This window comes from Oncorhynchus tshawytscha, linkage group LG05, assembly GCF_018296145.1.
Source record: "Oncorhynchus tshawytscha isolate Ot180627B linkage group LG05, Otsh_v2.0, whole genome shotgun sequence".
In the NCBI taxonomy this organism is placed as follows: domain Eukaryota; kingdom Metazoa; phylum Chordata; class Actinopteri; order Salmoniformes; family Salmonidae; genus Oncorhynchus; species Oncorhynchus tshawytscha.
The window spans coordinates 80524650-80548507 of NC_056433.1; the positions used below are offsets into that span (position 1 = coordinate 80524650).

Below are 23858 nucleotides of genomic sequence, written 5' to 3' on the forward strand. Positions count from 1 at the left end.
ATGATGACTGAACCTAATATACAAGCAAAGAATAATTTGGCTTGCTGGCCTAACGGCAGCCAAGAGAATGGTTTCCTTATGATGGCAAGCCCCACACAGTCTGCCACGTCAGCAATTTCCTCATTCATAGACAAAGCTCAACTTGAACTGTCGATCTCTCAACTGCATCCTGCAAAATCAGACAATATTGACATTTGGAATACAACTCTTGACAGCTTAGAATCACTACTTTGACACTGTATGTACTCAAGGTCCTGTGGAGGGGAGTAGGTGGAAGGATGCATGTGTATTAGTGGAATGTCTGTTGGTTTGTGTCTTTTTGTCCTGTCAACCCCCCCAAAAAGGTACAACATGTAAAACTATACTATATTATCCTATACTTGTTCTTCCACTAGTGTTGCAATTATTGATTTAGCTAAATAATATACATACATATCTACAATATTATAGTATACATACTGTAGGTTTAGAGCTAGTCTCATCTACCAGTGAGGTTAAATCATGTGGCTGAGGATAGTTTAGAGCTAGTCTCATCTACCAGTGAGGTTAAGCCCATATTACCTTACCAACTAGACTAAACATTAAAAGTTTTTTGGCAAATGAGAATTGAAAGTCAATATTCCTGCCTTAATGTTCAAGATTCACTCAGTGACAATGATGTAGCTGAAATACATGGCAAAGAACACCACAGGAATATTTTTAATAGATATTGTCTGGCTGCTTCAATATTGTAAGAAATACCTGGTGATAATATTCCCAGATAACAATGAACTAAAGAGTAGATGAGTAAATATGAACCAGAGGCACTTTATTTAATGTTGGACAATCATGGAACCATGAATCTGCAAATAATTGGAGCAAACTATTGACAGAGGTTATTCATTTACATGTTTGTCCAACAAGACAGTAGTCATCACTTTCCGTAAGCTGAGATCAATATGGGCAAAGAGGCAAAGTCATGACCCCATGTATACACTGCTGATGAAAACCAACACTACCTGGCCAAGTCTACTATGAGCAGCACACTAAACAGTGATATGATCCCCATGTGGTAAATGGAGTGTATTTTATTTTCCGTCCAATATGCTCATTGGATGTTCTGTGTGTTCATCAGCTGTTCCTCCCAAACTGGATACGGTTACAAGGGCCTCGGGTTCTGAAACGAGAAGATGGTACAAGAATCAGTGTGTGAATATGTCCTGAAGATCAGGTGGCATTACAGTTGGGCCCCGTTCCAATTTTCTCCCTCACTCCAATCCCTAGGCCCTTATTATCTCCACTGGCTAGTCAGACATCACAGGGGGGCTTTGAAAGGGAATTGATCCTAACAATCCACCATGATCTGTGAATGGGAATGAGCATGGGAATAGCATAGGGATGTGAGCATGTGATTGGATATGAATCAGGCAAACGTTGTTTCAAAGATGTAACTAATTCAGGCTTGTCATCTCTCCAATCCAGATCCCTCTAGGACACGTCTTGTAGGATGAAAGTCTATTAAGGGTTTAGTAAGACTTGCAGTCATAATGAACTGATTCTCCCTTTCAGTATCGTTCTCTGGTACGGCCCATCGTGTCTCCGTTAATGAGATGTGGAGGTGGTCCACAGAAATCCTTGGGCTCTAGGAAGACATGAGTGAGGTCATAAAAGTACTAGTGATGAAATGTACCCAGCTGCTTTCATTAAACATCAAGAATAGCAAACTGTCCAGAAATCTTCCCTACCCTTTCTGAAATGCTTTATTTTGCTTCATTTTGTGTGTGAGTTGGAGATAATTGTAAATTTACTTTAAACAATAAATAACTTCGTTGTGTTGCTTTATTTCCCAATGTGTCACGAGTCCGACCGAGGGTGGCTTCCCTTCCCGGTCTGGTGGCGCTCAGCGGTCGTCGTCACTGGCCTATTAGCTGCCACTGATTGTCTTTCCTCCCCCTCCTTCTATGTTTATTGGTAGCACCTGTTTGTGTTGATTAGTTGGGCTTCTTTAGACAGCCGGCCGCCTGTTTGTTGTGCGGGATTATTCATTGTAACCTTCGGCTCTGTAGTAGAGGAACGTGTTCGTTCCTGGTCGTGCATTTTTCAGTAGTCATGTTTCATTCCCTGTGTTTTGGGGCTGTTATTATTGTGGGCACCCTGTGCTGCGTTGGTGCAATTAAAGAGCACAGCACTGCACTCTCTGTCTCCTGCGTTTGACTCCACACCCACGACACCCAGAGCATTACACAATGTGTTAAATCAATACAAATACAATTTATTGTCACAAATTGGAAAGGAGTGACTCCACTGTCCATTGGTTGAGCAGATGACCTCTGATTCCCCCTTCAGAACGTGTCTAGAGTTGCTGCACTCAAACTGTAGCCTGTGTCCATACTTCATGATGCTGTTGTTTTGGAGAACTCCTAACGCATTCACATTATTAATCATCAGAGTTGTGAACTTAAGTCACATGACTTGGACTCGAGTTTCACTTGAGTCACACATTTGATGATTTGAGACTCCACTTGATTGAAAATAAAATAACTTGAGACTTGATTTGGACTTGGAGCCTCAAGACTCGTGTTTGACTTGAAATGATCTGCTCATCTTCTCAGTTCACTGTAGCTAGCGACTGGAATGAGCTGCAACAAACTGGACAGTTTTATCTAAATATCTTCATTCAAAGACTCAATCACAGACACTCTTAATGACAGTTGTGACTGCTTTGGGTGATGTATTGTGGTCTTTACCTTATTTCCCTTTGTGCTTTTGTCTGTGCCCAATAATGTTTGTACCATGTTTTGTGCTGCTACCATGTTGTATTGCTACCATGCTGTGTTGTCATGTGTTGCTGCCTTGCTATGTTGTTGTCTTCGGTCTCTCTTTATGTAGTGTTGTGTTGTCTCTCTTGTCGTGATGTGTGTTCTGTCCTGTATTTATATTTGAATGTTTTTAATCCCCCGTCCCCGCAGGCGGCCTTTTGCCTTTTGGTAGGCAATCAATGTAAACAAGAATTTGTTCTTAACTGACTTGCCTTTTTTTTTTTTTTTTTTTTTTTTTTTTAAAGGTTCAATTAAATTGAAATTAAATAAAAAATGCATTGGCCCGACGTGGTAAATCTCTAATCCATCTAATACTACAATACTAATACTGCATTTAATAATTCCATTCTCCTACCGTTTATTGCAACTTGTAGACAGTTGTGTTTCATGTTTGATAGTTCTATGTAGACAGTTCTGTTTCATGTTTGATAGTTCTATGTAGACTGTTCTGTTTCATGTTTGATAGTTCTATGTAGACAGTTCTGTTTCATGTTTGATAGGCCTATGTAGACAGTTCTGTTTCATGTTTGATAGGCCTATGTAGACAGTTCTGTTTCATGTTTGATAGTTCTATGTAGACAGTTCTGTTTCATGTTTGATAGGCCTATGTAGACTGTTCTGTTTCATGTTTGATAGTTCTATGTAGACAGTTCTGTTTCATGTTTGATAGTTCTATGTAGACAGTTCTGTTTCATGTTTGATAGTTCTATGTAGACAGTTCTGTTTCATGTTTGATAGTTCTATGTAGACTGTTCTGTTTCATGTTTGATAGTTCTATGTAGACAGTTCTGTTTCATGTTTGATAGTTCTATGTAGACAGTTCTGTTTCATGTTTGATAGTTCTATGTAGACAGTTCTGTTTCATGTTTGATAGTTCTATGTAGACAGTTCTGTTTCATGTTTGATAGGCCTATGTAGACAGTTGTGTTTCATGTTTGATAGGCCTATGTAGACAGTTCTGTTTCATGTTTGATAGGCCTACAATACATTTCCATTTAGCCAACTTTTTGCTACCCTGCTCTGAGTGGGTGCTCATGACCGTACTGTATAACACCATCATCATCATCTGGCAGACCACTCACAACCTCCCGTCCATCTGTAGCCTCGGGGACACAACTCATCACTATGGAGAAAGATCATATTGCATGGTGTTGCACAGTCTAGCTAGCCTGTAACGTCAAGAGTGGCCCACAGACATCCTTGAGCTCAAAGAATGAAGGTCATAAAAATGGTCACTGTGGTGGCAGAACCTTCATTTGTTTTCCAGGGCTGCAGGTATATCTTTTTTTAATCCATTTTTTTTTTCAAAATAATCACATTTCCTGTTTTACACCAACTGGCTTTATCAATGTAATCATGTTGCATAAAACTGTAGCTATTTGAAAGGGTATAAAACAATGTAGCTAGTTGCAATTTGCAAAAAGCCATCAACCTACAAACAGTCTCATTTAAACCCAGACTATGAATGACTGAATGAAAGACACATTCCATCTCAATTTATTGTATTCCTTTGAAGCCATTGTTTTTTTGTGGTAATATCCATCTTTGCATGACATTTTCTCAAAATGTTTAATTACCCACAATCCTCTAAAAACATATGATTACAACACAGATACAGCACATAAATCTGTGTTTTTACTGAAATATTAACATGTTTGACTACTACTTTATTATTTTTAGTAAAGACATCAAACATAATAATAATATGATATTGTTTAGGACCTTGAGCGTGGCCGAGGTGCACCAATGACCAGCTCGGAAACCAGATTGCATAGCGGAGAAGGTACGGTGGGATTCGAAATGTTCGGAGATCTGTTTAACTTGGATTTCAAAGACCTTAGAAAGGCAGGCTAGGATAGATACAGGTCTTTAACAGTTTGGGTCTTTAGTGTCTCCCCCTTTGAAGAGGGGGATGACTGCGGCAGCTTTCCAATCTGTGGGGATCTCAGACGATACGAAAGAGAGGCTGAACAGGCCAGTAATAGTGGTTACAACAATTGCGGCGGATAATTTTAGAAAGAGAGGGTCCAGATTGTCTAGCCCGGCTGATTTGTAAGGGTCCAGATTTTGCAGCTCTTTCAGAACATCAGCTATCTGGATTTGGGTGAAGGAGAAATGGGGAGGCTTGGGCAAGTTGCTGTGGGGTGTGCAGGGCTGTTGACCGGGGTGGGAGTAGCCAGGTGGAAAGCATGGCGAGCCGTAGAAAAATGCTTATTGAAATTCTCAATTATCGTGGATTTATCGGTGGTGACAGTGTTTCCTAGCCTCAGTGCAGAGGGTAGCTGGGAGGAGGTGCTCTTATTCTCCATGGACTTTACAATGTCCCAGATCTTTTTGGAGTTAGAGCTACAGGATGCAAATTTCTGTTTGAAAAAGCTATCCTTTGCTTTCCTAACTGCCTGTGTATATTTAATCAAATCAAATCAAATTTATTTATATAGCCCTTCGTACATCAGCTGATATCTCAAAGTGCTGTACAGAAACCCAGCCTAAAACCCCAAACAGCAAGCAATGCAGGTGTAGAAGCACGGTGGCTAGGAAAAACTCCCTAGAAAGGCCAAAACCTAGGAAGAAACCTAGAGAGGAACCAGGCTATGTGGGGTGGCCAGTCCTCTTCTGGCTGTGCCGGGTGGAGATTATAACAGAACATGGCCAAGATGTTCAAATGTTCATAAATGACCAGCATGGTCGTATAATAATAAGGCAGAACAGTTTAAACTGGAGCAGCAGCACGGTCAGGTGGACTGGGGACAGCAAGGAGTCATCATGTCAGGTAGTCCTGGGGCATGGTCCTAGGGCTCAGGTCCTCCGAGAGAGAGAAAGAAAGAGAGAATTAGAGAGAGCATATGTGGGGTGGCCAGTCCTCTTCTGGCTATGCCGGGTGGAGATTATAACAGAACATGGCCAAGATGTTCAAATGTTCATAAATGACCAGCATGGTCGAATAATAATAAGGCAGAACAGTTGAAACTGGAGCAGCAGCACGGCCAGGTGGACTGGGGACAGCAAGGAGTCAACATGTCAGGTAGTCCTGGGGCATGGTCCTAGGGCTCAGGTCCTCCGAGAGAGAGAGAGAGAGAGAGAAAGAGAGAATTAGGGAACGCACACTTAGATTCACACAGGACACCGAATAGGACAGGAGAGGTACTCCAGATATAACAAACTGACCCTAGCCCCCCGACACATTAACTACTGCAGCATAAATACTGGAGGCTGAGACAGGAGGGGTCAGGAGACACTGTGGCCCCATCGAAGGACACCCCCAAACAAGGCCAAACAGGAAGGATATAACCCCACCCACTTTGTCAAAGCACAGCCCCCACACCACTAGAGGGACATCTTCAACCACCAACTTACCATCCTGAGACAAGGCTGAGTATAGACCACAAAGAACTCCGCCATGGCACAACCCAAGGGGGGGCGCCATCCCAGACAGGATGACCACATCAGTGAATCAACCCACTCAGGTGACGCACCCCTTCCAGGGACGGCAAGAGAGAGCCCCAGTAAGCCAGTGACTCAGCCCCTGTAATAGGGTTAGAGGCAGAGAATCCCAGTGGGAAGAGGGGAACCGGCCAGGCAGAGACAGCAAGGGCGGTTCGTTGCTCCAGAGCCTTTCCGTTCACCTTCCCACTCCTGGGCCAGACTACACTCAATCATATGACCCACTGAAGAGATAAGTCTTCAGTAAGGACTTAAAGGTTGAGACCGAGTTTGCGTCTCTGACATGGGTAGGCAGACCGTTCCATAAAAATGGAGCTCTAAAGGAGAAAGCCCTGCCTCCAGCTGTTTGCTTAGAAATTCTAGGGACAATTAGGAGGCCTGCGTCTTGTGACCGTAGCGTACGTGTAGGTATGTACGGCAGGACCAAATCAGAGAGATAGGTAGGAGCAAGCCCATGTAATGCTTTGTAGGTTAGCAGTAAAACCTTGAAATCAGCCCTTGCTTTGACACAGGAAGCCAGTGTAGAGAGGCTAGCACTGGAGTAATATGATCAAATTTTTTGGTTCTAGTCAGAATTCGAGCAGCCGTATTTAGTACTAACTGAAGTTTATTTAGTGCTTTATCCGGGTAGCCGGAAAGTAGAGCATTGCAGTAGTCTAACCTAGAAGTGACAAAAGCATGGATTAATTTTTCTGCATCATTTTTGGACAGAAAGTTTCTGATTTTTGCAATGTTACGTAGATGGAAAAAAGCTGTCCTTGAAATGGTCTTGATATGTTCTTCAAAAGAGAGATCAGGGTCCAGAGTAACGCCGAGGTCCTTCACAGTTTTATTTGAGACGACTGTACAACCATTAAGATTCATTGTCAGATTCAACAGAAGATCTCTTTGTTTCTTGGGACCTAGAACAAGCATCTCTGTTTTGTCTGAGTTTAAAAGTAGAAAGTTTGCAGCCATCCACGTCTGAAACACATGCTTCTAGCAAGGGCAATTTTGGGGCTTCACCATGTTTCATTGAAATGTACAGCTGTGTGTCATCCACATAGCAGTGAAAGTTAACATTATGTTTTCGAATAACATCCCCAAGAGGTAAAATATATAGTGAAAACAATAGTGGTCCCAAAACGGAACCTTGAGGAACACCGAAATTTACAGTTGATTTGTCAGAGGACAAACCATTCACAGAGACAAACTGATATCTTTCCGACAGATAAGATCTAAACCAGGCCAGAACTTGTCCGTGTAGACCAATTTGGGTTTCCAATCTCTCCAAAAGAATGTGGTGATCGATGGTATCAAAAACAGCACTATTGGTTCCTAACTTCCCTGAAAAGTTACATATCGCGGGGGCTATTCGATGCTAATGTTGTACGCCACAGGATGTTTTTGTGTTGGTTAAGGGCAGTCAGGTCGGGAGTGAACCAAGGGCTATATCTGTTCCTGGTTCTACATTTTTAAATATTTTTAAATTCCTCAAGATCCTCAAAAAGTTCTACAGCTGCACCATCAAGAGCCTCCTGACTGGTTGCATCACTGCCTGGTATGGCAACTGCTTGGCCTCCGACCGCAAGGCATGACGGAGTGTAGTGCAAACGGCCCAGTACATCACTGGGGCCAAGCTTCCTGCCATCCAGGACCTGTATACCAGGCGGTGTCTGAGGAAGGCCCTGAAAATTGGCAAAGACTCCAGCCACCCTAGTCATAGACAGTTCTCCTCTTTAATTACTTGTTATCTCTTAAAATCTCTTATCAGTATTTTTTTTAACTGCACTGTCGGTAAGGGTCTTGGAAGTAAGCATTTCACTGTAAGGTAACATTTCATCTGTTTTATTTGGCGCAAGTGACTAATAAAATTTGATTTGATTTTGATTTGAATTAAGTAGCTTAGTTTTGTTATTTGGCTACTTGAAGAGAACTAGGGCCTGCCAATGCATTGTGGAAAAGTGTTCATCTAATTCTATTGAATGAAGACCTGAAACGAGTATAACATCCTGGCATTTTAACCTTACTTGATTTTTAAAAATTCACATACCAATAAACATTCTATTTTTGCATCCTGAGATTGTGTTGTTTCCCGCTACTTTTTGATTTCAGTAGGTGATAGAGGAATTCTAAATTCCTATATGTTTTGTAGCCAAAACCAAATTCACACTCTCTATTTCATAATAAGTTGTAAGTTTATAATTTATGCATGAAATAGACCGAGACCAGTCCTAAAAGTCAGGTAACAGCGTTTAATTCAAGAGAGTACTGACTCAAAATACAAAGAACATTACATTTTAAGGAGAGAACATAAAATGACTTCATCAGTTTCTCACACTCTCTCCGATCCACACAATAGCGCAGTGTTTTCAGGTCTGGGTACTGTCTTCTACTCCCCTCATGAAACAAACATTCCAATCTGTCTAAAAGATATACTCTCCTCTACTAATGGAACATAAAACAAACATTTTTATCTGTCTAAAGAGATATGCCATCCCTCTCCCTTAAACCCGCAAGGTACAGACAATTAATTTGTTTTACTTACATTTTCAGTAACAGCTTAACCAAGAACCCATACATTTCATACCATAACATAATAGTATTAAAATAAATGGTTCTAATTTAAATGTATACATAATTAATCATTTCAACTATAATTTCCTCCAATAGTAGCACATCCCCATATCTGATTTATTTTTTTTACGAGGCAAGTTCCCCAGTTTCTGTGTTTTTTGGGGTTTGTATGTGTTTGCATGTGTGTTTTTCAGGAAATGGCTTCCTGGATTCTAAGCAGCCGATTGGTCGGCCCCATCGATGATTGGAGCTCTGAACCCTCCCCCCTCCCTCTCATCAGGGGAAACAGCTGTTTTTAATTACCAACTCCTTCTCCAGCTGGATAAAATCCAGTGTTCCTTTGTCAGGAAGAGAGAGCTTCTTTGATGTCATGTGTTGGTTGTTGCCCAGTGACAGTTCTGTTGACACTATTTGGTAGCCGCTACTTCTAGGGTATGTGTATGCCAATATGACTGTGTTTTTGATTATTGAAATTGTTCCCAAAGTTTGTATTATTCTGTTTAATTTGTTCCCAGGGGAGGGGGGTGTTTAGGTAAGAGCCCTGTGGGCATACATAACCTGTAGTATTTACTGTCTATGCACACTAGGTAAGACCTGGATGGACTACCCCCTGTATTTTGGTTGGCGCGCCAGGAGGTTCTGAAAGGTTAGGTAAGTAGTGGGTAGGAGAGGACTCAAACTTTTACTTTCTTTACTTTGGTTCCATCCAGCCCCTTTTACCCACATTACCATGTTATGGAAATAAATTCCCTGTAAAAGGATATAGTCTCTGTCATCCTTACCCGCACCTACAATCACATACCTCTTTCACTCCACGGGGACTTGAGTTGTAGCAGGGTGTTGCGTTCCCTCCAAGAGGCGTACGTAACACGTCAGTTAAGAACACATTTTTATTTACAATGATCGCCTCCACAGGGCAAACCCGGACGACGCTGGGCCAATTGTGCACCGCCTTATGCGACTCCCTATCACTGCTGGTTGTGATACAGCCTTGAATCGAACCAGGGTGCCGCCTCAAGCTTTCACCGCCTGGTACGGCAACTGCTCCGCCCACAACCGTAAGGCTCTCCAGAGGGTAGTGAGGTCTGCACAACGCATCACCGGGAGCAAACTACCTGCCCTCCAGGACACCTACACCACCCGATGTTACAGGAAGGCCATAAAGATCATCAAGGACACCAACCACCCGAGCCACTGCCTGTTCCCCCCGCTATCATCCAGAAGGCGAGGTCAGTACAGGTGCATCAAAGCTGGGACAGAGAGACTGAAAAACAGCTTCTATCTCAAGGCCATCAGACCGTTAAACAGCCACCAGTAACATTGAGTGGCTGCTGCCAACACACTGACTCAACTCCAGCCACTTTAATAATGGGAATTGATGGGAAATGATGTGAAATATATTACTAGCCACTTTAAACAATGCTACCTAATATAATGTTTACATACCCTACATTATTCATCTCATATGTATACGTATATACTGTACTCTATATCATCTACTGCATCTTTATGTAATACATGTATCACTAGCAACTTTAACTATGCCACTTTGTTTACATTCTCATATGTATATACTCTATTCAATACCATCTACTGTATCTTTCCTATGCCGCTCTGTACCATCACTCATTCATATATCTTTATGTACATATTCTTTATCCCCTTACACTTGTGTCTATAAGGTAGTAGTTTTGGAATTGTTAGGTTAGATTACTCGTTGGTTATTACTGCATTGTCGGAACTAGAAGCACAAGCATTTCGCTACACTCACATTAACATCTGCTAACCATGTGTATGTGACATAACATTTGATTTGATTTGAGATGCAGTGCCTTAGACCGCTGCACCACTCGGCAGCCCCTCATGCAAGGGTTTCTATTATTAGCCTATGAACTAAACAAAACATTAACATTATATCAAATGTTTACTTGCATATAATTGAAGGTCAATATTCCTGCCTTAATGTTCAGGAGTACATGGCAAGGAACACCACAGGGACATTTTAATAGATATTGTCTGGTGGCTTCAGTATCGTATAAAATACTTGATGAATTCCCAGACTAAAGAGTAAATAAAAACATATTCATGTTGTACAATCAATTATATATGGATGTGTTTGTCCAAGACAGTTTCCAGTAATCACTTCCAGTAAGCTGAGATTGCCAGAGGCAAGAAGTAAAACAAAAAAGCATGACCAACTGAGACATTACTTATACTGTCCTGAGACCCTGGAGAAGATCTACTCTAGTAGCTATAGGTGCATGATAAGAGACAACTGGTTTACAAGAACAATCAATGACAAGTGATACTGACCTGAGAAATAGTTTGTCAGCTTTAATGTGCATTTGTTAGGTTAACATCTGTAAATCTTATTCTGTTGTACTGTAGCCTTGTAAAGACTCATGGAGACAACATGTCGTCTCTTTTCCACAGCTTTATTGTCTTGATAAGGTCAATTACAATCATAACAGTTGTTCACTTATATTACACCTTCAGGTAATGAATCACACAGCTGGGAGATACAGGAGAATATTCACACATTATAGAGCGTGTCGGTCTAATCCTGAATGCTGATTGGTTAAGACCGCATTCCAGCTGGTGCCTATTCCACAAGCTACCACCGGCTAAATCTATGATGTTAAAATGCCTATTTACTCTGTTCCAACTGACTGCGCAATCCACTGTCTCATCAGCCCAGCCAGGCAATTTATAAACTTGATAGAATGTTCACACAATCACATCTCTTTGTACTAATACAACAAATGTACCATTTTAGTCTAGCTTTAGATAGCTGTACTGTTATAGTGAAGCTGAGACTGATGATTAGAAAGATACTATTATTTTGTTACAATGGTACAAAGTCAAATGATGAAAATTACACCTCATGTGCTCCATTACTGGATGGCTCACATTTTTTCTAAACCTAAATTAAACAAGCGACAACGACACCACAAAAGCAAAAATGTTCTCCTTGCACATAAAGACGTCTTTGTAAGGATTCTTGCATTTGATGGACCAAACATCATGACTCTGTAGGAACGAAATCACATGACAGATAATCAGAGTCTGTGCAGTAATATTGCTGATCACTAATACTATAGATCAGAGTCTGTGGAGTAATCCGGCTGATCACTAATAATATAGATCAGTCTGTGGAGTAATACTGCTGATCACTAATACTATAGATCAGAGTCTGTGGAGTAATCCGGCTGATCACTAATACTATAGATCAGAGTCTGTGGAGTAATCCGGCTGATCACTGCTACTATAGATAAGTCTGTGGAGTAATCCGGCTGATCACTAATACTATAGATCAGAGTCTGTGGAGTAATACTGCTGATCACTAATACTATAGATCTGTCTGTGGAGTAATCCGGCTGATCACTCCTACTATAGATCAGTCTGGAGTAATACTGCTGATCACTCCTACTATAGATCAGTCTGTGGAGTAATACTGCTGATCACTCCTACTATAGATCAGTCTGTGGCGTAATACTGCTGATTGCTCCGACTATAGAGGAGAGTAGACAGTGTTTAACCATGTGAACTTTCACTGTGTTTTAATGATTAGAGAAATGACTCCTGCTTGCTGTGATGTTATACTCCATGTTTCTGTTTTGCTTCACTGATAACCCCATCACATACTATTCATATTACTGTTTATATCATTGAATACAATACTGTTTACAATACTGTTCATTATACTTTTCATAACTGTTAATAATACTGTTCATAACTGTTTCTAATACTGTTTGTAATACTGTTCATAATACCTTTTACTATACTTTTCATAACTGTTAATAATACTGTTCATAACTGTTTCTAATACTGTTCATAATACCTTTTACTATACTTTTCATAACTGTTCGAAAGGTTTGTGTGATTATAAGACATGCCATTCTCCTGGTTAATTTAACTTACCCATTATGTTCATCGTCTACCTAAGAATAACGATGGCTACCTAAAAAGCAAAGAACAAATAATTTTGGTTATACAGTCAGAAGGTTACACATAGTGGCCTCATTGAATATGATCAAACAGGTGGATTGATTTTCATAAAAAAAGGTTTAGATCAAAATGAGAAAATGCATTTCATTTCTATTGTATTAATCTACAGTAGATAGCTCACAGGGCATCCTGGACTTATGCATTCCATATATTAGATGATGTTAAACTCTTAATGTTGAGAGAATGATTACACTGATGGGTGTTCCTTTACATGACATGAACTTACATATAGGTATGTGTTCTCCATACTGTAACTCTCCATCATCACACTTCACCTCAATTTCTTCTATATTCCATGGTGAATAACGTTTCAATTTATGGTAATATCCCTCTTTGCATTGAAGAGTCTTTTTTTCACCGTGCGCAATATTATGTTTCTTGGGTAAATTCTGTAGATTGTACTCTGCATCAAAAGTGGAAATCTCACATTGCCCTGATGGAAATGAAACCCAGTCATTTTTTCATTAACTTAGTGTGCAGTACATATTCATGCATTTACATACACTTGACATGTAGATATAACACCATGTTCAGACCAGTTGAAAAGAATGTACTTACGTAAACACTTTGGAGGACTCGGCCATTTTCCATTCAGACATCTGATGCTGCCTTTGGAACTCAGTGTAAACGTTATTTTGCATTGGTAGGACACCTCTGTAATTACACCTTCAACATCTCTCTTTTCCTTGGTGAAATCTCCATTCGTAATGGGAGGAGGATCAGGACAGCTTGCTAGATTAAACAGGGATCATAATACCATACCATGAAAATACATTACAATGATACAGTACCATGATAATACAATACCATGACAATACAGTAGCATAATCATGATAGTGCCATGATAATACAGTACCATGATACAGTAGCATGATAATACAATACCATGATAATACAGTACCATGATAATACAATACCATGATAATACAATACCATGATAATACAGTACCATGATACAGTAGCATGATAATACAATACCATGATACAGTAGCATGATAATACAATACCATGATAATACAGTACCATGATAATACAATACCATGATAATACAGTACCATGATACAGTAGCATGATAATACAATACCATGATACAGTAGCATGATAATACAGTACCATGTTAATACAGTACCATGAGAATACAATACCATGATACAGTAGCATGATAATACAATACCATGATACAGTAGCATGATAATACAATACCATGATAATACAGTACCATGATAATACAATACCATGATAATACAGTACCATGATACAGTAGCATGATAATACAATACCATGATACAGTAGCATGATAATACAGTACCATGTTAATACAGTACCATGAGAATACAATACCATGATAATACAGTACCATGATACAGTAGCATGATAATACAATACCATGATACAGTAGCATGATAATACAATACCATGATAATACAGTACCATGTTAATACAGTACCATGATACAGTAACATAATCCAGTACCATGACAATACAGTACCTGTCACGGCTGTCGTAAGAAGAGGACCAAGGTGCAGCGTGGTGAACGTACATTTTCTTTTATTAATAAAAATGACGCCGAACAAAACAAACACTACAGAAACAAACCGTGAAGCTAAAGGCTATGTGCCCTAAACAAAGTCAACTTCCCACAAAGACAGGTGGAAAAAAGGGCTACCGAAGTATGGTTCTCAATCAGAGAATACCGATTGCGAGCCAGACCTAATCGCCCAACATCAGTGCCTGACCTCATTAATGCTCTCGTGGCTGAATGGAAGCACTACCATGCAGCAATTTTCCAACATCTAGTAGAAAACCTTCCCAGAAGAGTGGAGGCTGTTATAGCAGCAAAGGGGGGACCAACACCATATTAATATAAGGGCACAAGTCGAGACCCATATGCAGACACAGGAGGCAGATGGTTGAGCTCTAATATTTATTATAACCCAAGGGGCCAAGGGGTAGGCAAAAGGCAGATCGGGTACAGGCGAGAGTTCATAAACCAGGTCAGAGTTCAAAGAGTACAGGGCGTTAGACAGTCTCGAGGTCAAGACAGGCAGGGGTTCATTAACCATGTCCGACTCCAAACAGTACAAGGCGTTAGGCAGGCTCGAGGTCGGGGCAGGAAGAATGGTCAGGCAGGCGGGTTTGGTGTCAGGACAGGCAAGGGTCAAAACCAGGAGGACTTGGAAAAAACAGAGACTAGGGAAAAAATAGGAGCTAGGAGATAAACGCTGGTTGACTTGGCAAACAAGATGAACTGGCACAGAGGTGTCACATGAGTGACACCTGGAGGGGGTGGAGACAAGCACAAGGACATGTGAAACAGATCATGGCGTGACATTTAACGATTTTGGAATGTGATGTTTGACGAGCAGTTGTCCACATACTTCTGGTTTCAAGCAGACCACTGTGCCCAAGAACGCCAAGGTAACCTGCCTAAATGACTACCATCTCGTAAAGCTCACATTTGTAGCCATGAAATGCTTTGAAAGGCTGATCATGGCTCACATGAACACCATCATCTCAGAAACACTGGACATACTCTAATTCGAATACCACCCCAACAGATCAACAGATGATTGCCCTTTCCCAGCTGGACAAAAGGAACACCTGTGTGAGAATTCTGTTCATTGACTACAGCTCAGCGTTCAACAACATAGTGCCCTCCAAGCTCATCACTAAGCTAAGGTCCCTGGGACTGAACACCTCCCTCTGCAACTGGATCCTGGACTTCCGGAGAGGGGCCGCCCCCAGGTTGTAAGGGTAGGCAATAACACATCCGCCACACTGACCCTCAACACGGGGCCCCTCGGGTTGCGTGCTTAGTCCCCTCATGTACTCCCTATTCACGCAAGACTGTGTGGCCACGCATAACTCCAACACCATCATTAAGTTTGGTGACGACACATGATGGTAGGCCTGATCACCGATGATGATGAGACAGCCTATAGGGAGGAGGTCAGAGACCTGGCAGTGTGGTGCCAGGACAACAACCTCCACCTCAATGTGAGCAAGACAAACAAGCTTATTGTGAACTACAGGAAAGGATTTGGCATGGGCCCTCAGATCCTCAAAACGTTTAACAGCTGCACCGTTCAGAGCATCTTGACTGACTGCATCACCGCTTCGTGCGGAAACTGCATGGCACCCAACAGCAAGGCGCTACAGAGGGTGGTGAGTATGGCCCTGTACATCAGAGAGGAAGGTCCAAAAATGTGTCAAAGTCTCCAGCCACCCAAGCCATAGACTGTTCTCTCTGCTACCGCAAGTTCAAGTGATAACACACACTTTCACACTCACCACATACACTGCTGCTTCTGTGTATTATCAATCATGTTGCCTAGTCACTTTACCCCTACCTACAGTATACTGATGCTTCTGTGTATTATCTCTCCTTTTGCCTAGTCACTTTACCTCTACCTACAGTATACTGCTGTTATTGTATATTATCAATCCTGTTGCCTAGTCACTTTACCCCTACCTACAGTATACTGCTGTTATTGTGTAGTATCAATCATGTTGCCTAGTCACTTTACCCCTACCTACAGTATACTGATGCTTCTGTGTATTATCTCTCCTTTTGCCTAGTCACTTTACCTCTACCTACAGTATACTGCTGTTATTGTATATTATCAATCCTGTTGCCTAGTCACTTTACCCCTACCTACAGTATACTGCTGTTATTGTGTAGTATCAATCATGTTGCCTAGTCACTTTACCCCTACCTACAGTATACTGATGCTTCTGTGTATTATCTCTCCTTTTGCCTAGTCACTTTACCTCTACCTACAGTATACTGCTGTTATTGTATATTATCAATCCTGCTGCCTAGTCACTTTACCCCTACCTACAGTATACTGCTGTTATTGTGTAGTATCAATCCTGTTGCCTAGTCACTTTACCCCTACCTACAGTATACTGCTATTATTGTGTAGTATCACTCCTGTTGCCTAGTCCATTTACCTCTATCTACAGTATACTGCTGCTACTGTGTATTATCACTCCTGTTGCCTAGTCCATTTACCTCTATCTACAGTATACTGCTGCTACTGTGTATTATCACTCCTGTTGCCTAGTCCATTTACCTCTATCTACAGTATACTGCTGCTACTGTGTATTATCACTCCTGTTGCCTAGTCCATTTACCTCTATCTACAGTATACTGCTGCTACTGTGTATTATCACTCCTGTTGCCTAGTCCATTTACCTCTATCTACAGTATACTGCTGCTACTGTGTATTATCACTCCTGTTGCCTAGTCCATTTACCTCTATCTACAGTATACTGCTGCTACTGTGTATTATCACTCCTCAATTGCCTCGTATCCCTGCACGTCGATGTTGTACAATTGCTCCCTGTATAGAGCCATGTTATTTTTTACTTGTTTTATCGTTATTTGTTATTAACTTTGTACTCCATTTGTCACTTTCTATTTTCATTCGACTTTTTATCTTTAAATCTACATTGTTGAAAAATGACCCGGAAGTAAGCATTTCACTGTTAGCCTACACCTGTTGTTTACCAATCATGTGACAAATAAAATGTGTTTTGATTTGAGTATGAACATACGTTCACAATCTGTAGAAGATGACCACTTTCCGTCCTCTTTGCATGTTATTGTATTTTCAGTCTGACGTGAGAAAAAGTTCCAGAATCCTGAGTCACAGGTCACCGTTACACGTTCATCAGGCAAGAACAGATTTCTGTCAGCAGGTCTGTAACTGGTTCCTCTTGTTGGTGGCAATGACAACGCACATTTAGCAAATGCTGCTTAGAGACAAAACAATTACGGAAAAACATTATATTAGTATCTTGCTTGAAGTCAAAGAGATGAGTTACCCTGCTGTCTTAAAGGGGCATTCTGCAATAATCAACAATAAAAAAGCGCTCACCCCGCAAAGTTAGGCAAAGTTGATATTTATCCCTCTCAGCAAAAAGCTTTTTCAAAGGTCAACTGCCCTTTAGAACCAGCTTCTCTACTAAAAGGCCTATATATCATCAATATGAGTAAGAAGCATTAATTATAGTGTCAAAATTGACTACAAAGTGTATATACTATCATTTTGGTAATGAAGTCAGTCTTGTCCAAAACGTGTTTGGTATGTGACTGCATCAGGATTCTCTTGAGGGCTTGGTTTGCATTACAATTAATGGTGTGTTCAAAACAAATGGGAACTTGGAACTCGTATATCTCAGACTCTCCGACTTCAGTGCGATCAAAACAACTGGGAACTCGGCCACTGCACTTGAACTGCTTCGCCAGACAAGATGTGTGGTTGGTATTTGCCCTTGCTCGGGAAATACCTACTCTAGAGATGGGCTTCCATAAAGTTGTGGCAGATGGTCAGGATATGGATTAATGTTACACCGGACTAGTTTCTACTTGCGCTGTCAACCTTCAAGTGACTGGTGTGTTGTTGTTAAGTAAAGCAGCTAGCTCCATTTTGTTTCTAGCTTGTTAGCTAGGTAGCTACATGCTATCAGTTGATAGGCTATGCCACTATGATAAATGGCTGTGATATAACTAGTTAAATACATAGTCTCTACCTAACGTGTGATGTGAGAGGAAGATTTGCATAGCTAACATTGCACCTGAAGACCTGGTTGATCCCTGCTAGCTACCGTTAGCTAGCTCATAATCTAGCAAACCTGATGCCATGTATGATACATGTTGCCAGCTTGCTTTCAACAGTGTTTCAACTCAAGCTGGCTAGCTTCTGTCCTTGTTTGTTGTGATTGAATGACAAAGACACACCCAAGAAACATCCACATCAAACCACAACTCCAAGACAACTCTCGTTTGACTTCAGTCATAGGTGCTAAAATTCCTAATGAGCTTTGATGAAAAATTAGGCCAAATCAGTGAATTCTCCCTTTAAAACTGTAATGAGGGTGTGTGTTTCTGGAAGTCAATCAACTATTCTGGACAAGCAGAAGGTAAATGAGAAGGACGAGTCTACCGTATCCGTAGGCAAATTCACCATTCATTTTCTATATTCAGGATTCAGCCAAACATCGTTTTAAGCAACCTTTTGGTTACTGGCCCAACGCGCTAACCACTTGGCTATCTGCCACCCTGATTATATTTCAGTCCCTGTATATATATTTTTTTATTTCATTAAAGGGCCCGGGAGAGGGATGCGGCCCGGGGGTCGTACTTTGCCCCCCTTGACTTACCGTTACATTATTTTATGGGACTGAAACATAATTGGGGCGGCAGATAACCTAGTGGTTAGCGCGTTGGGCCAGTAACTGAAAGGTTGCTGGATCGAATCCCAGAGCTGACAAGTAAACAATCTGTCATTCTGCCCCTGAACAAGGCAGTTAACCCACTGTTCCCCGGTAGGCCATAATTTTAAATAAGAATTTGTTCTTAACTGACTTGCCTGATTAATTTTTAAATGTGAAGATATTTTTTCTGGTAACTACCTTGTACAAAGATAACGCTACCCAGTGGTATGGGTTCAAATTAATCAATTATTTATAGCTAATAATTGTCTAATTACCATATGTTCGTGTAAATACCTGGTACTTTCTGTACTTTAAATACAGTCCTACAGACTTACCTTGACACTCGATTGTCTTACTCCACTCTCCGTTCTTGCAAGTTGCTTTTCCTCTTGAGCCTCTGTTTGGGCCGCTAAGGCATCCATAATCTATTTTGTCCCCATTTTCATATCTCTCTCGGTCAGGAATCAGCAGCATTCTGGTGTCTGCACCCTCAGGTTTACTACAGGAATCTGCAAGTGAAGCACAGACATGGACAAATACCCTCCTCCATACACTCTTTTGGCTCCTCCATTTAAACCACATCTTGTAAAAACAGTGTAACGTGTTACTCTGTGTGGAAATATCAATCCAATTGCAAGGTTCGACATTAAAGCTTGTACATGACAAGTGAAAATCAAAATAGTCGGGCAAGCAAAATATAGACTTAAGTTGTTCCAAAGGAAGTAAAAAAAATTAAAAAATAACATCAAACAATTACTCAGATCAGAATTGAATCAAAGTGTCCTCCGGATGTGATGTGATGTGTTGCGCACTGTTCTCACAATTTGGGGCGGCAGCATAGCCTAGTGGGTAGAGCTTTGGACTAGTAACCGAAAGGTTGCAAGATTGAATCCCCGAGCTGACAAGGTAAAAATTAGTCGTTCTGCCCCTGAACAAGGCAGTTAACCCACTGTTCCTTGGTAGTCATTGAAAATAAGAATTTGTTCTTACCTAGTTAAAAAAAAATAAAGCACATCAGAATATAATGATTGTATTGCATTGAGAGCCACGAGCAGTTTTTCAATCACATTTTTGTACACTATATTCGTAAAGTATTCAGACCCCTTGACTTTTTCCATATTTTGTTAAGTTACAGCCTTGTTCTAAAATGTATTGTTTTTTTTCCCCTCATCAATCTACACCCAATCTACACCCTATGATTACAAAGCAAAAACTGTTTTTTAGACATTTTTGAAAAAAAAAACATAAGTATCACAATTACATTATTATTCAGACCCTTTACTCAGAACTTTGTAGAAGCGCCGCAGTGATTACAGCATCGAGTTTTCTTGGGTATGACGCGACAAGCTTGTATTTGTATTTGGCCCACCTGTATTTGGGGAGTTTCTCCCATTCTTCTTGTCGCTGCACAGCTATTTTCAGGTCTCTCCTTTTTTTTCTTTTTTAAATATTTTTTTTACCCCTTTTACCCCTTTACCCCTTTTCTCCCCAATTTCGTGGTTTTCAATTGTTTTAGTAGGTACTATCTTGTCTCATGGCTACAACTCCCGTATGGGAGACACGAAGGTTGAAAGTCATGCGTCCTCCGATAAACAACCCAACCAAGCCGCACTGCTTCTTAACACAGCGCCATCCAACCCGGAAGCCAGCCGCACCAATGTGTCGGAGGAAACACCGTGCACCTGGCAACCTTGGTTAGCGCGCTCTGCGCCCGGCCCGCCACAGGAGTCGCTGGTGCACGATGAGACAAGGATTTCCCTACCGGCCAAACCCTCCCTAACCCGGACGACGCTAGGCCAATTGTGCATCGCCCCACGGACCTCCCGGTCACAGCCGGTTACAACCGGTTACGACAGAGCCTGGGCGCGAACCCAGAGTCTCTGGTGGCACAGCTGGCGCTGCAGTACAGTGCCCTTAACCACTGCGCCACCCGGGAGGCCTGGTTTCTCCTTCTTTACTTAGATCCTGACTAGTTTCCCAGTCCCTGCCGCTGAAAAACATCCCCCACAGCTTGATGCTGCCGTCCTATGCTTCACCGTCGGGATAGTGCCAGGTTTCCTCAAGATGTGACGCTTGGTATTCAGTCCAAAGAGTTCAATCTTGGTTTCATCAGACAACAGAATCTTGTTTCTCATGGTCTGAAAGTCCTTTAGGTGCCTTGTCCTTCTGGAAAGTTCTCCCATCTCCACAGATGAACTTTGGAGCTCTGTCAGACTGACCATCAGGTTTTTGGTCACCTCCCGACCAAGGCCCTTCTCCCCGATTACTCAGTTTAGCCGGGCGGCCAGCTCTAAGAAGAGTCTTGGTTTTTCCAAACTTCTCCCACTTAATAATGTGGAGACTACTGTATTCTTGGGGAGCTTCAATGTTCGAGACATTTTTTGATACCCTTCCCCAGATCTGTGCCTCGACACAATCCTGTCTCAGATCTCTACGGACACACGTCTTGGTTTTTGCTCTGACATGTACTGTCAACAGTGGGACCTTATTTAGAAAGGTGTGTGTCTTTCCAAATCATGTACAATAAATGTAATTTACCACAGGTGGACTACAATCAAGTTGTAGAAACATCTCAAGGATGATCAATGGAAAAAGGATTTTGAGTCTCATATGTAAGTAAGGTATTTATGTTTTTAACAAATGTTCCCAAATTTCTAGAAATCTCTTATCACTTTGTCATTGTGCGGTATTGCGTGTAGATTTATTTATTTAAACCATTTTAGAATAAGGCTGTAACGTAACAAAATGTGGAAAAATTCTACGGGTATGAATACTTTCCGAATGCACTGTAGTGTACTTAGTGAGTTATTTGCTCAGTTTGAGCTATTATTTTGTCTGCAAACAGGTTTCTTACGGGCATGAAACGTCAAGGGGGATGTTGCTCCAGGAGAGAGAGCAACATTCAATATGTAATTGAGGGAAAAGCTGTTTTTTAAACAATTATTTTTAAAGAGAGTGGAGTTCCAGCTTTCTGTGAGTTTAGCACATATTCTCAACATTAAATAATAAGGAAATGCTACCACTTTACAAACAGAGAATGTAATTGAGATGATGCACAAGTGGAACGGAGTGGAGCGTGCTGTTTGTAGTGAATATATACTCTATATAGGTCTACCAACGGACACTTTTTGTTGGACATTACATTCACTGTTAGATCAATTACATTGCTATCGAGCAACAACATCAATAACAACAACAATAATATTACCCAGCTCTAGACAGATGGTATTCTACATTTTTGTCTCATTCTCTGTATGGTAATAATAATGATACTAATGTATTTCATTTTGTAAAGTGTCTTCTTGCATCATACAACACAATTTGGACTTGAGCTTTCACACAAGTCAAAAATCTGTCTTACTTTTCCAAAGGACAAGTGGGTAATAAAGTTCATGTCAAGCCCTGAAATGTAGTAAACGCAATAAGCACTTCAATGTTTACAGTACTATAGTAATGCCATAGACATTAAACACACAAGAAGAAAGAGCATCCCCACCCCTGTTTTGGTTAAAAGCTGAGGGATGAAATGTTACCACTCTCAAATTCATAGACATAGCTATAGATGCAAGGATAGACCATCCATGATATCAACATTATACCTTGAACCATCTATTGAGGCTATATAGTGTTTGTTTACATTTACTTTGTTTACAAACAAAGGAGTAAAACAATCTTATATTTTGGGTTCTGATGAGGTTCGACAGTTGAACTGAGCTCATGAGTCATTTATAAGTTATGTTCTTCAAGAATCATTTGGTACATGTAATTCATTTAGAAGTCCAACAATGGGTGTAGCAACTGCAGATTTCCCCTTTAAACTGACCTTTGCCCTTGAAGGTCTTATCCCACTCTCCGTTCTTACAAGTTGCAAGACATCCATACTCCACTTGGTCCCCATTTTCATAACGTTCTCGATCAGGAATCGGCAGCATTCTCCTCCCTTCACCCTCAGGCTTACCACAATACTCTGCAGATGAAGCACAGCATGTTTGAACTATCAAAGTGCAACTAACTACATTGACTGAGATGGTCCCGCTTCAAATGACATTCAGTTTATAAAGCCTTCATGATGCGTTCATCAGCACTACATAAATGTGTTACAAATAATCTACAACAGTATGTCATGCTTTATAAATGGTTCATAAATGGGACATAACTGCGTGAAATAATCACCAATGTCCAATGTGACATAACCCACTATGTCAAATATGATAAAATAATCTCCCAGTGCATTACTCATTGGCTTAATCTACCAACCAATCATCTCCACAAGAACTTCCCCCATGTGTCTTGTGCATTAGTCGGTCAGACGTCTTGGCAGTAAAGAGATTGTGTTTGTAGCTCTTATTGAGATAGTTTTCCCCACAATCGACCAAAGATTATAAGTGTGTAGTCTTTATTCATCTGTGTGAAGTCATTAACTAGCTCTGTCCTTTGATAATTAGCTAGCTGGAAATTAGGGCTTGTTGTTTTTTCTCTCTTGAGGCTAGGGGAATGGTTTCCACTAGATAGCAAAACCACAAAGTCAAAATTGGTTAGGGTTAGGCATAAGGTGAGCAGTTTGGTAAAGGTTAGTATTAGGTTTAAACTGAAACTCGAAGAAGGGAAATTGTGGAACTGGGCGGAGTTTATGACTTTGTGGCTGTGTTAACTTTTTGTTGTCGAAGGACATGATAACAAATTCTTTATTCAGCAAGGTCATTCCCATACAATTCTATGGTCACTCCCACTAAGGCCAACTTTGAATGGTTGATATCCCAGGCTTATATGTGTGCAATAGCCTGTGGACGAGGTTTGTATCTGGTCAAACACAATTATTTCCAGAAGTTT

At 40.9% G+C, this 23858-nt stretch overlaps 2 protein-coding genes across 7 annotated transcripts in view; one reads left to right on the plus strand and one right to left on the minus strand.

Moving 5' to 3' along the window:
* The window catches only part of LOC112214839 (complement factor H), a 108089-nt gene that overhangs the window by 43353 nt on the left and 40878 nt on the right, over positions 1–23858 (plus strand). The gene's annotated exons all lie outside the window — the stretch shown is intronic.
* The window catches only part of LOC112240701 (complement factor H-like), a 69537-nt gene that overhangs the window by 42657 nt on the left and 3022 nt on the right, over positions 1–23858 (minus strand). For 2 of the 4 annotated variants that reach the window (XM_042322456.1, XM_042322452.1), the window contains exons 2-4: positions 22852–22995; positions 19364–19537; positions 17367–17567 (exon numbers count right to left, since the gene is read on the minus strand). In XM_042322456.1, the coding sequence (XP_042178390.1) occupies positions 17367–17567; positions 19364–19537; positions 22852–22995 (519 nt within the window). The remainder of the gene's footprint in view (positions 1–17366; positions 17568–19363; positions 19538–22851; positions 22996–23858) is intronic. The other 2 variants (XM_042322453.1, XM_042322454.1) reach the window with 2 other exon arrangements.